Source organism: Plutella xylostella, chromosome 4 (assembly GCF_932276165.1).
Source record: "Plutella xylostella chromosome 4, ilPluXylo3.1, whole genome shotgun sequence".
Lineage (NCBI taxonomy): Eukaryota > Metazoa > Arthropoda > Insecta > Lepidoptera > Plutellidae > Plutella > Plutella xylostella.
The window spans coordinates 4211731-4229178 of NC_063984.1; the positions used below are offsets into that span (position 1 = coordinate 4211731).

The window sequence follows — 17448 nt, forward strand, 5'->3', positions numbered from 1 at the left end:
CTATCTAAGTACTTATGTAAGTAATTTAATTTACACACTTTCAGGTTTAGATATCGTATAAGCAGATAGATACTTCTACCGACTTGTTTACTTACCCGTAAGCAACAACAATCCTACCCACTACTCCAAAAACGAGTCCGCAAAAGCAAAAGTTAGTCATCTGCGGCCCACATATACCTCTATGTGTGACTGATCAATGTAGAGATACAGTTTCAGCGGACTCCAAAACGGCCGACATCCTTTCAAGCTCTGAAAGGCTCTGTGGTAGGTGTGGACAATGCGACGAGTATAGCCCCAGCCCCCAGCCGCGGCCGAGGTTCAGCGCAGTCTCACAGTGGCCGCGGACCCGACTGCGCCGGCACACCTTCGCCGACCATTTCTTTTCCACTCCCGCGCAGCGCGATCGCGTCAAACAATATCCGACAACCGCATCCGTGGAGCTTACCACATGTGATTTATTGGAAAAATGCCCTGCCTAGCTAAGTTTTTTGTGGTTGGAATTGTCTTTAGTATACTGCGGCTGACATCCGTGTCTACGAATGCCGAAATTGAGCCAGATGATGGTAAGGTATTTTTTTGTATATCTAGGTTTCTATCTAAATTAAGTATATGGCTAGATGCAGATGATAGGATAGATTTTTTTCGTTATGTAACTACGTGTAACTAGGTACCCATGCTATGTGTCTGCAGTAGTCTGCACTGCTGGATTTCGTATCTCATCCCATCCCATGATAACCAATATTCTGATTAAGGATAAGCTGAAAGGGACTGACTCAGGGGTTCAGTCCATAGAACAACGCGGACTCGGATGGTTCTTTCGAAACAAACAACACCTATAGATAGTTTTGAAAATTCGTAAAAAAATAATAAAAAAATGACATATGTATTATACCATGGGGATTTGATTTTGTTTTTCACGAATTTTAAAAGTCGTAGTTCAAAAGTTGTTTCTGATTGGTGTCGACTGTCGAGTCTTTCAGCTTACTATACTATGTATACAATACTAAGCTACCACTTTTGCAACCCCAATATTGTATAGGAGTACCTATAGTTATAGAAATGACGGGAGATCCTATCAGACAAGAAAATAATTTTGTTTGTTATAAACATTTTTTTTTTGTTTTTCCTGCTTTCACCTACTTAGGTATAGCTTTTTTTGTACCATTCTACTTTTTTACTTGTACCTCCTGTAGGTTGGCTGGTAAAAAATGCTTTTAGCATTGAGTCCACCTTTTGTACAAGCACTTATAATATGTCAAATTTGTGCAATAAAAATAAACAGTTGCGCTTGAGAGGTATTCAGTAAAACTATGATTTCCAGAAATATTGACTAACACCGGTCATACATTGTAGGTCAGATAAGTTTTCAGTAGCGGCAGGTCGCTGAAATATAACCGGATAGCTGAATAGCTTCCTCCTTTATGTATAAGTATCTACTACTATCTACCTGTAGGTAGTTATAAATAGCACCTACCGGAAGAGAAGTAGGTACATGTACAAGCTTATGTAATAATGTTTAATGACAATAATCAGAGTGACACAATCAACATAATTACGGCGTAATGCGGCGCAAGTTCCAAAATACAGCTCTACATAATTCATTCAGTATTCGAATATTTCTCATGACCACCAGTTGAAATCAATGTAGGTACTCAAGTACATAGTATATCGTTATTATTTAATCTAACTTAACTGTATTCATCCTATGTCATGGTCCATTATAAATAACTGAGGAATCCAAAACACGAAGTATATTATACGCGTATCAACTACTTTTACCTAGTGCACTCCAAAAATGCCGTCGCGACTTAGTTTAAATCTTTAAACTAAGCGTATCATATTTTTAATTGCACTCTCGTTTCGGCGCCTACTCCACTTAAGCTTTTTTTGGCGGAATAGTCAGTAAACCATTATGCTCGTTACAAAATAAAAGATCTCTATTACGAACACAATGGGACGATCCGTCGAAACTTAATTCTGGTGAAGATGTCAGACAGAACGCACCTGATGCTATGGAATAGTTCTTTATATTTTGGATGCAGTTATTATAGCTATCCGTTAGCTTCACCATATATTTTGCACGCACTCCACGGCCTCGGGGCAATAAATTTTGTAACCTACCGACATTTAATTTAAAATACGTATAGTCGTAGAGCCCATACCGCACACAACAGTTGGTTTGGCCCACATTCCTTCTACCGAAAACCGAAATAGACAGAAATTTACGTCTGTGTATGTATGAATACAAAAGTATGTAAGCCTTGACCGAAGAAAAATTAAAGACATGAAAAATATTATTACGAATCGCCACCACGAAACGGCGACTATAACGGGTGAGCTAATCCAGAACTTCTAGATGACAGCCGTCGAACAGTTGGTTTATGCAATATAGCCACGGTAACAATGCACAATACCGCAAACTATCAATATTTCACACTTCCCACAATCATCCGTAAAGCTTAACGGACCTGCGTGTCTCACCCATTAAATCTTCTGTAGATATGGATAATAAGAGCACACCTGATTTTAACTTTTTCCTATGGTACCTGTGATGTTCATTAAAAGATAATTATGCTGTTACAACGGTTTTATTAATGAGTGTATAAAAGCTTTTATACAGGCTGCATGCAGGGCGGTAGTTAGCTTGCGACCCGCGACATATACGAGCTGCCAGGAAACGTTAGTCTGGTGTTATCTGTGTCACGGATCGCAAGCAGCGGGAACGGCGCCCATCTCGCGCCCTATCTCCCATCGCTGAAGCCTCTTCACTCGCAAATTAACTACACCATGTAGAACAATACAATGTTAGTGCCATTCATAGCGTCAACGCTATCGGCCATCGCAGCGCTACTCTTTGTTTATAAGTACTGCCAATGTGTTTTTTATTGCGAACTTTTGAATCACAAAAACTATGCTTGTATGGATCACAAAAGTATTGGGTCAAACAACTAACCCACATTAGAATATTGTTTATGCTGATTGACGGAAGATATCATAGTTACCGTTCAGCACTGATTAGAATTCTTGTCCTGATAATTGAGATAAGTCAATTCAGGCGAGCATGACATAGCAATTTGCTGATGGCAGTTTGACAAGAGCTAGGCTCCCTTGCGCCTTGAGTAAATTTTCTGGAGCCATAATTATTATTCACGCAGGTAGGGTTTGAAGTAAACTAGTCTTGGAAAATGCTTTGGCAGTAGGGCAGGCGGATGGCATAGTAAATAGTAATAATGTAGTAAGCAGGGCCGATCGATTTACGCCCGTGGCGCAGCCTACATCGGCGACAGACGGGGTCAGTTGCACCTCGCAGCGTCCACTTACTGGATGATGGATAACCGTACCGACGCAGTAATACACAGGGGAAACTATAGCATGACATGATGGGGTGATGGCACTCCCAGTTCCGCCAGCTAGGGAATTCGGCCGTTACCATCTACCCAGGTATGAAAATAGAAGCTTTGGGAATGATTATGAGAACAGCATGCATTATTCAAAATTGTCTAATTAAAATTTTATTATACGTGCGATTAACGCAGAGTTGGCACATTATTAGGAACTTTTAAGATGAATAGAGTAGAATCTTAATAAAATGTTTCTTTTTGTGGTTAGCAAAATTGATTTCATAACCGGCAATTACCTACTAAGAGATTTGGCAAAATATTGTAGGTTACGTAGATCTCCTAATGATATGTTTTGTCATCGGGCTGGTCACACGTAATAGTACCTACCTATGAAGCACGTAGTTGAAATTTGTATGTTACCTACATATTCAAATAAAACGGCCACGAATGTTAATCACCGAGACGCTGCACGTGTCGACCGCATAGTGGATCCGCGGCGCGGAGCGTGGCGCATGTCATTACAGGAGTGGAACATGGCGGCGACATTATGCATGCGGTAACGGTCGGCAACTAGCCGCGTGATGCGCCGCTGATCCAGTGACACCGACCTGACTCCTGCGCCTGCGCAACAACTCGCACCGAACGTGACTCTATCTGACATCTCGCCTCGCGTACACTCATCAAACCAAATGTCACTGCCTCGACTTGGTATCTACTCTGTAGCGGGCAGCCACATCGTCGCTTGGAATAGGAATATGGGCCACGTGTGAATTTTGCTTTCACTGAGCGCGTTAGACATTGTGTCGCTTAATTACCATGTATTTTTTTTAGACATGTACTGAATTCTCCTTTATTTCACGGCCACGGGTAAAAGAGCTGTGACTTTTATGGTCACTGGCCGTACTATTGACACAATGAATGCGATGGTGATTTCTTCGCGGTCTAGATACACGTATACAATACACGTCGAATAAGCCTCTACAAATGTACACAAATGCTAAGTCACAGCGTATTGTACACGAACAATATTAAATGATGCTATTAACATAATTATAATATGAAGATTATAAGGCTGATCGTATCTTAGAATCTAGGTATAGACAAGAGCGTTATCGCTATTGGCGAATCCTGAATAGGGAACATAATGCTGGGCAAGAAAATTATGAGCTAAAGTATAGTGGACGTCTGGCCGCAGGCTCGCGGCAAGGCAGAGATCTCGGATCAGGTGAATATTTCTTGTATACGACGCTTATTTTGAAGAATCCCTATTGTTTCCTGGCACTTTATTGCCTGGTTTATTTTAAGATACAGATAGCGGCATCGAGACCTTCGGCGCCGGTAAGCGCTGCAAGATTATTGTTACTCGGAGTTACGTGTTTCACGTAAATAAATTGGTATTTCAATCGTCGGTAAATGTGGTAGTACCGTTGGAGTTGGGTGCGTATGCGCATTTCCCACGCAAATCGTATAGGTGTCGTGTAGCATGGTAAGTAAGGACTGGATGTGGGTCGGTAGGAGCCTCCTGACCGGGGGTCGCCGACCGCGCCTTCTGTGGACACTCGGGGACCCGTTGCGACCAAATCTGTGAATTCGATTTGTGTGTGCCTCGCAGCCTACCAATAACCGTCTAACGTTTTTGGTATAAGTAATTTATTCGTAAACTCCGTATTTTACCTTCGATTCTCACCTCATTGACCATAACTAGAGTCTTTAAATCAGTCCGCCTACAAGCGAATGAGTCAAGACCATTTAAAAGATCCCATTCGCAGAATTTGGCATACAGAGGTAACGATCAACGGAGACGGTTCTTCACCGATGATGGCTCTCCCGCTACAGACATTACGTTTACGTATTTTATTATTATATTATTTATAGTGGCACATAACTCCGGTACAACTATCTAATGGCATCGTGTGCACGATTGCCTACACTGTACTTTATGATGCCAATGACAACAAGGTAGCGATTTAATGAACCCATCAGATTTTATGGCTCATTAAGCCATGGTTATGTATGGTTACAGCTTGAACCGGGCAAAATAAGGCTTACCTACCATTACATAGACCAATAATTTTATATTTATTAAAGTAGTTACTTATATATGTTAAAACATTATATATAACTCACCTAAATACCTATATTCGAAGTCAATCAAAGATTTCGATCAAGATAAGCATTTGTAAACAAACTTATTCGATAAATCGGACCAGAGCGGTCACGAATTGAATGACCACCCGAGGTGCCATTCTACCATTGTTGATACAGAACAGGCTACATTCTTATCTAGTTTTCATGTAATTCAAACGAAGTTACTTTTAACTAGAAATCTCCATGGACATTTAAATGTCTAATTGCATTATTAAGTATTACAACAACACACATTGGAAGAGCTACGCTACTAACCCGATTCTGTTTTTCGCTGTTTACGAAAATAACAACAACGTGACGAATCGGTTCAAAAATCCAATTGGAGACGTTAACAGCGGAGTGAGTGTAAGTACAACTGTACAATAGCGCACGCGCAGCACCAGCCTGTGCCTCGGCTTTGTTCCCGCCACCGGCAATGCCTCTAAAACAATCTCTTGACAACGGGACGCGCTACGTGAGGGTTATTTCTGGGCGCACTGGCGCGTCACATCAACCTCAATTGTGTTTCCATAATAGTGACATCATTTTTATCTATTTTACACTTTATTCAATTTAATTGATATTTAAACGTTAGACAGCGTGCTGTTTGTTTTTCTTTAGGAGAGGTGGCGACGACGACGTTAAATATCATCATTAAATTAACTACTGGTACAATCGTCTTTTTACCCGTTGTTAGGGTACCTAAAAGTATATTGGTTGAATTTAGTTTTATGAAGTTTAGCAATGCAATGGTGTTATGTGTTATGCACAATATGTAGAGAACATCGGTAGGTACGCACTACGCATCACAAAACTAGTGACAAAGCGGCATTAATTCGAGCCATCCATGTGAACGGAACACCGGCATGACCGGCATTCCGCGCGCTGTGACAGTATGAAATCAGATGACCTCTTAAAATTACCGACAGGAAGAGCGCAGAATGCACTGTCATTGTTCGAGCGAACACTCTGGGTACATGGAGGTACCTGCCCGTTTCGCACCACTTACTCATCACAATGATGCTTTGATTGTAGCCGACTAGTGACCATTCGTCATAAATAATTCATTAGGTGTAAAACATATTTTGGATTCATTCCTGCCTACCAACCAATATAACCAAGTAACATAAAAAGGCTCTACGTACCCCAACCCTGATCCTAAAGCGTCTCTATATCAAGCTAATTCATCTTCGAACAAAGCGCTTGTTAGTTTGTTACGATCGTGATCACAGATCTTCAGGATAACAAAACAAGTCCATTGGAAACAACGGCTATTGATACTGAATGGCGGCAAGCAACGTGGGAAAAACAAGAACAGCTCAGTGTCTTCTCCGACAACACTTTACTGTGGCTTTATTTTACCAACAACAGTCTGCACCAATTTTTCCCTTAACAGTTACTGTACCAATCAAATGTTTTGTACCGTACCGTACCAACACAGTATGGTGTAAATGGTGTTACATATAGCGGTACTCAACAGTATTAGGTACATTACCGCATCGTTTCCTCTGGACTCGCAGCGAGGCCACATCCGTTTCCAAATGTGCTGGCAGCGGCAATAATATTAATGAGATCGCGATTTACAAACTTGGAGGTCGTGTCGAGGTTCGGTGAAATTGTTATATTTTTCGGACTCTTGTTTTTGGGCTGTCTGTTCCCAATAAGGCACGATTCCGAGCGAAAGCATCATAAAAAGCGTATTAAGAAGGCGTTGTCCTCTGCCTTCCACAAGCGGATTATCTTCATTATACATAATAATATTTCTGTGACGCTAATGAGCTTGAATATAATTTATTTCGGAAGTGTTTATTATAGTCATAAAATCATAATCATTTGGCAGATAGGTATTTTCTTTACATATTATATTTGTACGTAAATCATAAATATATGAATTATTTCTATTCACGAATTTCTTGATTGATTAAGCAGCATTTTTTTCATAAGTATTATATTTTTTACTAAACATAAACATTACCTAGTTCTAATTAATGCTGCGCCAGCGGCAGCGGCAGGAGGAAATGCATTTAGCGATTGCGTTCTGAAATTTTGATACAGACAATACAAGTTTTACATAAGTTATAAGTTTTACTGTATCTAGTCGGTAAATTCTCGCTCAAACACCTATACAAATAATAATACCTATAAGTACAATTAATTGTGGAACTAATTCGTGTTAGCAAGAATTAGTGGGTAAAAGCTTCTAATCAAGATGTTCCTTGTGGCCGGGCTGCGCCTGCGCAGATGTCGTGTTGGATACAGCGCAGCCAGGCGCCGGGTGCGGCCGCACCGCTAGCGACCGATATCTCGCGGCTGCTAAACCCGCCACAGCTTAATTATAAACCGAGGAACTTTACAGTAACCCAGCGACTTTACCCGCCCGATACAAGCAATCGTACCTATACTACCTAACAATATTTCTATCCGTGAGTGAGACTAATGGAACTTTACTGAGTTGCCAATTAAAGTTAATCACTTTTGTTTTACGAAGGTGTTTACTGATGGTGAGACAAGTGTTGAATTGATGGGATTTTCTCCCTTGTAAACAACTTACGAATGCTAGAGGGTCCAACAATAAGGTAGTAATAGTCCAACAGTAACCTAGTTTAAATTTCGTTTTAGGTCCGATAAATTTGTATTTATATACACTTCATAATAGCATGATGAATAAGTAGGTACTAAGTAAAAAAATTAAGTAGATTAATTCTATCTTAAACAACCTTTAGCTAACAAATAGTACCTTCGAACAATAAAAAACCAACTTTCGAACTCCAAATCAAATTGGTGCAAAACTGCTCGGTCATCTCTTGTATTATCAATTGCACTAAGTAGCGAACCACTTTAACAAACTTTTACCCGCCAGGAGACTTGAAGGTACCCACGAAAGTTAGTGGACACATAGCGCGCTGGCTGCGTTCCGCTGAGCAACAAAGAAAGCTAATTAATTTTTGTGTCAGAAACGTTTAAAAGAATGAAGTTTAATGTATGGAAAAATGTTAATTAGGTTTCTATTTTCGGTAGGTATGTGACATTTCCGCTTTGTATACTTATTCATTTTCGGAGCGAAATCTTCGGTGTTTAAAAAGTCTGGGCCTAAAGTAGGTAGACCAACCAGACGCGGGCCGCAAAACGATTTGTCCTCATCTATAAATTGCAGAGCCGCGGAACTTACGAAGTACCGTAGGCAATATGTTTTAGATATAATGGAAGGGTGTTCAACGTTGTGCTACAAAGATAAGATTCTCATTACTTCCAGGTGTTAATGTTCAAGGAATTATAGTTGGAAGGAGCGCGAGCGCGGGAGCCGCGCCGCGGGCAGTACGGGTACGGCGCGTGCCGGCAAATCTAGTTATTTTATTATTACCGGACCTATAGCTTTTAACTACTTTCTAAATACATTTTATACCGATAAAGACATACCAGTCTAATTTGTAATTGCTGGAAATAAATTCTAGCAATGGTAATTAATATTACTTTATGACAAGATCAAGATATCCCGTGTATTGATGAATGATTTCGAAAGCAGTTCCGCGAAGTGTCACCCAACACTACGATATCAGTTGCCGACCCGCCCGAGTCGCCCGACCGGTTGCTCTCGCGTGCTACTCGTGTTCACAGACCTACCCCAATTTATCTTTCTTAATTAACGAGTGCACGACTTTAAGTGATGAGGTTACACTTGCGGGTGTTTCGGAGGCAGGTTGTGCATTACTTGCGAACACTGCGCTGCATACCGAGCGACCACGTTCCTTCGTAATTAATTTAACTTTACAGTTTACATTAGTTACGGGAGTAGGCAGAACTTGTATTAACTTAAACCGGTTTTGTTGCAGAAGTGTTACACCTGATCGGGGAGCCGGATTTCCGTGACGTGCGGCTGCGATGGGAGTACGGCGCTGATGATGAGGAGGAACCGAGACCGCTGGCCTTCCAGGTGCACTACTGCGAGCTGCAGGCCTGGGGCCAGTACCGGTGCCGAACAAAGGTACCTACAGTTTTAGCTGTAGCGCTATTTATTTTCGCGCTTTTGTCTGATTGTTTCTAAATGAAAGCACGAAGCGAGATAATCGCCCGCTACAGCCGAGCGTGACTCGCAGTTCCGTCGCGACACGCCGCTGCTGCTCATTATAGCAGTGCTGTGTGCTGTCATTACCGCCTGATCTTTACACCTCGGTGCTTTGCTTTGAAGCCACCCAGCAAATAAAGACACTTTACGCGTGACATCCGCTAAAGTCGAACAACAACCCCTTTTATCTTAATTCGAACCTCCTATAATACAGAACACTTATGGTGATGTCATGGCAACGGATGCAGATCGGATAACCGACTATTATAATTAAGACCGCACAAGGCCAGCGTGGTGGACTATATAGACGAGGAAGTCTGGAAGAAATTACTCTTAGTAATAAGGCCGCCAATTGTACCATCTATGTTGTGTATTTCCTCGTGTAATTTCTGTGTTTGTGTGCAATAAAGAATTATCTATCTATAAACTTAAAACCCTTCTAATGAGGAAGAAGACCCGTGCCCCAGGAGTGAGAATGAGAACGTGATGGGTCATGATGATAATTATGACAACCCTCTACAGGTGATCGACGACGTGGAAGAGGAGAAGTCAGTGCGCACGGGCACTCCTTCACCCACTACCACCGCTGCTACCGCTGGGCGCAGCGGGCGCAAGTACACGGCGCGGATCACCGGCCTGCGCATGGCTACCACCTACTCCTTCGAGGTGCGCGCGGTGAAGAGAGGGGCGAGGGACCTGGCTGACCCGCAGTCTATAGGGTCCAAGATCATCATTGTGCCTACTAAAGGATGTGAGTACTTAAAAGAAATCTTTAACACTAGACTTAAAGTCAATTTTGTGAATCCAATGGATCGACATATAAGTATACTTATTTACTGCCGATGTGGTAAAGCGAACCTCTAAGTAAATAAAATCCATGAACCAAGTATCTATCATCAAGATTGCCTGTAAGAGATCGCTCTTAGCGATAAGACCGCCTATTGATCATTGCTCCTAGTTTATAAGTATTGTTTGTATGTTTTGTTATTGTGGTGACCAATAAAGTTATACTATTCTATTGTATTTTATCATCTTCCCAAAAATCTGCTTGCAGTCTCAGCGCGCGCGACCCAGTGCCTGCCGCACGCCAGCGAGGTGGAAGTGTCGACAGGGCCCTTCTTCGGCGGCCGCATAGCGGTGGAGGCGGCCGACGGAGGCCCAGAACGGTGCTCGCTCCAGGGGAACCCCAACAGCGCACAAGACGCCTACATACTGAGGATATTACACGATGAGTGCGGCTCGGAAGTTAATGATACCACTGTGGCTACCTACGTCATTGTGCAAGAGAATTTGCCTATCTTGACGCATAGTACTAGACGGTAAGGATTAAACTTCTTGCATGTTTACATATCTAATGGCTGTAAAACTAAAAACAAAAGCCGATCTATAAAAACAAAGCATGCAGATCTCTTCACGTTCATTTGTTTCCAGTTTCCTTGTCCTCTGCACCTACAAGCCCGAGACGCTGACAGTCCGCGCCGGCATCAACCTGCCCAAGTCAAACCCTGGCGATGTCCTCTACAACACTAAGACTAGTGTTGGATCGGTGGAGCCCTACGACAACGACGACTTCGAATACAATGAACTGCAACCAGCCAGGCTGCAGGCCAAGAAGGATGAAGCTGGACAAAGTAAGTCATGCTACGCTGTTTAGTACCTATAACTTTATTGAGAGCGGCGGTCGCACAAAAAGACACGTACACAGCACATGCAGATATACGCAGCAGATATGTGTGTACCTTACCTATGAACACGCTGTGGACGAATAAGCGTTGTATGAAACATTCCATGCTTCGGAAGGCAGTATTCTATTCAGGGGGAAAAAAGATAATGGAATTGATGTAATCTATCATTATAAAACTCAAAGCATGTATTTCTCTTCGCAGCTATGTACGGAGAGGTGTCGCTGGTGGTGTTTCTGGTGATCGCGGCGTTCGGGGGCGTGGCCCTGCTCGTGTGGAAGATGGTCCCTCAGGGCGACAAGGACAACGTCTCCATAGCCAGCATTTCTACTTTATCCCGAAGCAGTATATTTGGATCGCGGAATAGAGACAGATTTTCTGATCAAAGCTCCGTTTATTCCATCTCCCTGTCCGAGACTGATGAAGGATGCGTGAAGAAGCCCAAAGAGAGTGACAACACGTCTGAGGCTTAAGCAAACTTCACTTGTTTTGAATACTAACAGAGATTCCCTATTGGTTGAATTTCGAAACTTTAAGATGCGAGTGGAGGTTTTTATATCGAACGATCTGCGTCCAAAAAAAACCATCACAATCTGTTTGAGGATGCCGTTCATTGGTCGGCCTTTATTATAGGGTTAATGCTGAAGATAATAGCTATAAGAAAGCACTGATTTGTCACGTTGGGTTTAAGTTCGTGATGTAATATTAAGAAATGCACCTTGACACTTCGCGGAGACGCAGTAAGATGGTGTATGACAAAAATACCTAATTAATTGTAAATAGTAGCTATAAAACTTTATTTTAACAGATTTATATTATTATTCGCTGTTTTAATACATAATGACGCATTTGACTAGTAACTATTGTCTAATCCTATGTAAAAACGTACACATGTAGTGTACAAAAAATGATTTGATACTACATTTGTTCAGAGATTTTATGTCAAACTCCTTTTAGATCTGTACTCAGTTCTATTACTTGAAAGATCTCTATTATTTTGAAACCTTCTTTGATAAGCCGTGAAGAACAGCGAGGGTGATAATATTTAACTGTAGATTAATAAAAATGTGTGAAACAAAAAATATAAATGAATAAAAATTATTACTTACATAAACTTGATTTTATTTGAAAATGACATCCTCAGGGGTGTCTACTATAGTAAAATGTTTTTCCCTTTTCAATTCTGGCATCAAAAAGTTTCTCACTATATCGTTTAACTCTTCTAAAGCTAGTTGAGCGTGAAGTCTCAGGATCGAGTCTTCGCTTGGATCGTTGTAGAGGTTCTTGAGGGTTCTGTAGACTGGAAGCAAGTTCTCTTTGAGTTCCGTAAGTGTGTCTTTTCCTAGGCCTTTGAGTAGACTAGCGATGACCATGACGGCGGCGCGACGGCACTCTATGGCTTTGTCTGTCTCCAATATGCTCCAAATACATAACAGGACCTGCAATAAATAACATAATTTAATAAGTTTTACGAGTTAAGATGGGACTGAACTATACTGTCAATTAGGAGATGTGGAATAATGGGATCAAAAGGGTGAAATACTAAAGTAGGGCTTATTCATTAACCAAGACGAGGATATCCTACATATTCAATTAAACTCCTAATTATTTATTGTATTTACTAGGGTGAGTACCTACACAAATTAAAACAATACCAACCTCATAAATAATAGTCCCAATCTTATAGTTCAACACGAGGGCTATCTCGGCCAGGTTGGAGAGAGCTGAGGTCCTGACGAGCGGGTCGTCATCGCGGCAGGCACAGAGCATCGTATTCAGCAGTAGCGCCTTGTGGACTACTGCCATTTCACCTGAAACCGTAATGTCACTTTTCACACCTGTTGATTTTCTATTCTACTACTATGTGCTTAGCAGTGAGGAAGAAAAGTACAAATGAGTGCATGATATTCTATGGTGGACAGTATTATTAATTACAAATGTGGTGAATAGCAGCTAAGAAATTTGGGGTTCCAATTAGCACTTAAGATTAGGATGTTATATGGTTTATTTTTATTAGTATAGTATAAGGCAGAGAAATCTGATCCCTCTCAGAAGCATTGTTACTATGAGAGGGGGGCCAGGTTTCTCTGCACATGCCCGTACATCTTCTTTAGTAGGCAAATCTAAAACTTCAGATGTTACATGCAGTACGGCTTCCATTATAAAATGTGTCTATAGAGACCTATCTCTAAACAGGTCATCACGATTAATCCTGTTGTACTGGGAACACCCATTAAATGGACCACTGATTGGTGTTTGTGATCATGCCCTAATCACTAACACCAATCAGTTTTTAATGAAGCAATAAATACAAAAAGGGTTTTACCTAATCTTTTTGTAACTTTGACAACAATGTCTCCCACTTTCATCCGAAGTTCCGCCACTTTGTTGAGACTGTCCTCAGATTCCGGGCCGTTCTGTGGCGACGTGACCTGAAGGAACTCCTTGCATAGCACATGCAGCACGTCTTCTGTGCAGTGGCTGCCCAGCACTGATATACCGTTGATCGCTGACAGGTATATGTAGGAATCTGGGTCTTTCAGTTGGTCCTAGAATAATAATTGGATTGTAATTCTTCCAAATCTTAAGTTGTGGTCGATAGCTAAAAATATAACTAAGTATGTAGTACTAGAGAAAAAGTTACCTGGAAGATGCAAAATATATAATGCTTCTTGGAGAGGGCTTCTGGATCTCTGCTCTCTATCAGTCTAGTGAGCTCTATAATGCCATGAGCCCTCACTGGCAAAAGCCCATCAAACACATCCGACACGGCTCTCTCGAATGCCGTGTTTTTGGCCGGTAGCTCAGAAGACATGTAAGACAGTGCTTCCTTACACAGAATATGGTTTAAATTGGATGTATCCTGGGACATCTTTTGTAAAACTGGCAACAAATTTGTAATTTTCTTTTCGAATTCCTTGGCACTGTTTGTGGCAGTCAAAAAGGTATTGAGGAGCACCAAAGCTATTGTAATGCACTCCTCATTTCCACTAGCTTTGTTATGTACTAGAAAATATTCTACAAATCCCATAACAGGGGATACATCTTTTTTCAGAGATGCCATAACTTTTGGTGAAGCTGATATTTCAGTAAGCAGTTGTAGAATGATTGCATATTGTTGGTCTGAATGATCAAATATCTCTGGATTATCTTCTAGAGTGAGGAGATCATCATTACATCTTGTTCCTCGTTTTTTAGATATGTCTACTAAAATATTCAAAGCAGCTTCAAATGCTGATTCTATAAAACAATTATCTGTAGAGCTATTAAACAACTCTAAATAATAAATCAGAGCTTCATTCCTTGGATATTCAATAACATCCTTAACATATTTTATTATCAGGCCCGCATCAAATTCTTCAATCAGTAGCTTTTCCTTTTGGTTATTCTCGAGTCCAAATAAAAACAGTTTAGTTTGTTCCAAAACTTGCTCTTTGGTGCACACTGATAAACATTTCAAAATGATGTGTTTTATTTTAATTTTAAGCTCTTGACTCCTGGTGGCATTCACACCAAGTTGGAAGAGAATGTATAACTTGCTCATTATGAGTTCAATAGGCCAATTGAGTTTCATAGTGCCCATGCAGGCATGCAAAATATTTACATTGTGTTCAATCTCTTGAGATGATAAAATTATAGTTCCTGGTAAATCTGACTTGGATATTAAATGGTTGTAGTCAAATGCCTGAAACACTTCATCCATCAATTGTTTCACTGCAGCAGACTGCGGGTACCTCTCACTAAGGCTCAGAGCACAGGCAACAGCTGTTGTCAGGTAATGAGTATTATTCAAGCAGAGTATTTGGGTCAGCTGACAGCAAATATTGTGGAGGTAATCATTCTCCGAGCCACTTCCATGTTTGCAACTCACTATCTTGCATATCATATCTATCTTCTTCCACTCATACCCCATGTCTATGTTGTAAGACTCTATGAAGCAGCGAATGAGACTCAGTAAGCCCCCGGGAGACAGGAGGCGGTTGTTCATCTCTTTAGATACAATCCTTTTGACAAATGCTGGAGGCGACGGATTGGTCACTGACTGTAGAATCAGGAGCTCTTTCATTAGTATTGGTTGAAAGCAATTAGTAACCAAGTAGTTGTAGGTTTGAACAAACTTTTGTCTATCCACACTCAGCTGGGCATATCTTTCTTGAGACATGGTGTAGTTTTCATATATCCCTGGTTTCTTAAGAGGGGCAAAAGACAACTGAATTAGTGATGCCAAATAGTCTGAAAGATGTAATGTTAGTATTATATTTTTTAGGACAGGAATTTTGTATGATCTTGTGAAGAAATCTGTGCAGCCAACCAGTAGTTCATATTTATCTTCATCACTTAGTGTTGCTGGTGGTAGAAATATTGCAGATATACATCTTTTGGATAGGGATATGCCCACACCAGGAATCAGGCAAGGTGCAATACCGATTGATGTTATTAGTTGGAAACATGTTCGTAGAACTTTTTGATTTTTGACACTAACAAGTATAGTGTGATCATCAGTTATTCTGCTTGCCAAGTTGTCTATTTCCTTTATAATTTTGTCCAAAAAATCTTTCCTTTTGTTTCCTTCTGGTGATTCACACTGACCATTGTGATAAAGTGATAATTGTTTCAGGAGAGCACCCAGCTCATTGTGACCGTCTGAAATAGTAAGAAAATTCTTTAAAATCTTCAATTAATTAAGGTTATTAAATATGAGATCATGCACTGAAAATAGCACTGGTAAACTTGTTACAGGATAATCTGTTCTTGTAGCACAAATAAGATAAGACTAGTCAATTAGTTTAAACATAAAAGTAAAGCATATAAGCAATGGTTAATAGTCCTAAGTATTTTTATATAGTTTTATGTAAAGAACGAAAAAACATTGAATAAAAATCTAGTAATAAGTAAGGTAAGTAAGTAAGGTAAGTAAGTATACCTTCTGAAGTTAAGGTCTCCAATCTCGCAAATATTTCTTTTGTATCGTTTTCATTCATAATTGAACAATTTTAGATATTTTACACCGTAAAAGGTATGGTAAAAGTAGTTTTTTTTGTGCTTTTTAACAATTTTAACTACTGAAACTGGCTGAAACTAAACTTTTTTTTGTCTTACTTTTGTGACATTTGACATTTCCAGTCGTTGATGTTGAGGGTCTATGAATGCACAACAATGCACACCCGAGGTAGTTGAGTAGGCTAAGAACATGAAGTACAGCCTGGCAAAAAGAATATTATAAAAAATAAGTAAGAATTTGAATTTTTTTAAAGACTCTTTATCTCTGTCTAAATATTTAGAGTAAAAATATGATAGGTAATTATGGATAGATTTTTTTTCTGCTCTCCATTTCGTGGGTAGATTTGTGAAAAAATAAAGACAAACTTTCAGATACTGTATAATAACGGTCTCCGGATAAGAATCACAGATCAAATTTTGTATGAATGAATGATCCGGTCCTGACTGACAACTGTCAATATTGTTCCCTCCGGTCCTCAACAAATTTTTGCTAAAATTAATAATTACATAGCAAAAGGTGTTTGATAGTGTTTATAACGTAGAATTCCTAGATATAGGATCGATTTATTCTTAAGTTTTATAATTCATACTAAGAAACCTATATCACAATGCTGATTAAAGTGAAGGTAAGTGACTGTGCCGTTTTTTAACCTCCCGTCCCATGTCTATAACTGTTATTCACGGATGCCGATAACCTTTTATATTATTTCCAGACTCTCACTGGCAAGGAGATCGAGATTGACATCGAGCCCACCGATAAAGTCGAGAGAATCAAAGAAAGAGTGGAAGAAAAAGAAGGCATTCCACCTCAACAGCAGCGTTTGATTTTTTCAGGAAAACAGATGTAAGTACCATTCATAATACTTTTATTTCAGCAACTGAAATAAAATCATTATTTTTGAAATATTTTTGAACTGTTTGAATCTTTTGAAATCAGAAATATACTTTCTATGGTGTCTCACACAATATTATAACAATGCAATGCAATTAAATTAATATTATTGTATATTTTTACAGGAATGATGAAAAGACAGCTCAGGACTACAAAGTGCAAGGTGGGTCTGTTCTGCATTTGGTGTTAGCTCTTCGGGGTGGAGAATGATCCTCAGAAATGTGATAAAATGCATCTCGGTATTTATTAATTGTAATTCTAATTTTTTTTCATCTTGTGTATAAAGCCAGTAAGCCTTTATTATAAAAGATTGTTTCATTTGAATATGCTTTTATGTTAAAA

The 17448-nt window shown here is 40.0% G+C and overlaps 3 protein-coding genes across 3 annotated transcripts; 2 read left to right on the top strand and 1 right to left on the bottom strand.

The window, feature by feature from the left end:
* The first annotated feature begins 340 nt into the window (after positions 1-340).
* Positions 341-11719, top strand: LOC105385872. Its single transcript, XM_011556316.3, has 6 exons — positions 341-563; positions 9299-9450; positions 10054-10282; positions 10586-10850; positions 10963-11162; positions 11418-11719. Exons 1-6 carry the CDS (start codon positions 467-469, stop codon positions 11684-11686), a joined length of 1212 nt encoding a protein of 403 aa, XP_011554618.3. The 5' UTR covers positions 341-466; the 3' UTR covers positions 11687-11719.
* A 604-nt stretch (positions 11720-12323) lies between these two features.
* LOC105385907 (transport and Golgi organization protein 6 homolog) lies at positions 12324-16312 on the bottom strand. Its single transcript, XM_011556360.3, has 5 exons — positions 16138-16312; positions 13858-15857; positions 13540-13762; positions 12873-13024; positions 12324-12652 (listed from the first exon to the last, which is right to left on the bottom strand). The coding sequence occupies exons 1-5, from the start codon at positions 16193-16195 to the stop codon at positions 12335-12337; spliced, it is 2751 nt and encodes a 916-aa protein (XP_011554662.3). The 5' UTR covers positions 16196-16312; the 3' UTR covers positions 12324-12334.
* A 343-nt stretch (positions 16313-16655) lies between these two features.
* LOC105385873 (NEDD8) lies at positions 16656-17430 on the top strand. Its single transcript, XM_011556317.3, has 3 exons — positions 16656-16840; positions 16928-17058; positions 17232-17430. Exons 1-3 carry the CDS (start codon positions 16823-16825, stop codon positions 17314-17316), a joined length of 234 nt encoding a protein of 77 aa, XP_011554619.1. The 5' UTR covers positions 16656-16822; the 3' UTR covers positions 17317-17430.
* Positions 17431-17448: the final 18 nt, after the last annotated feature.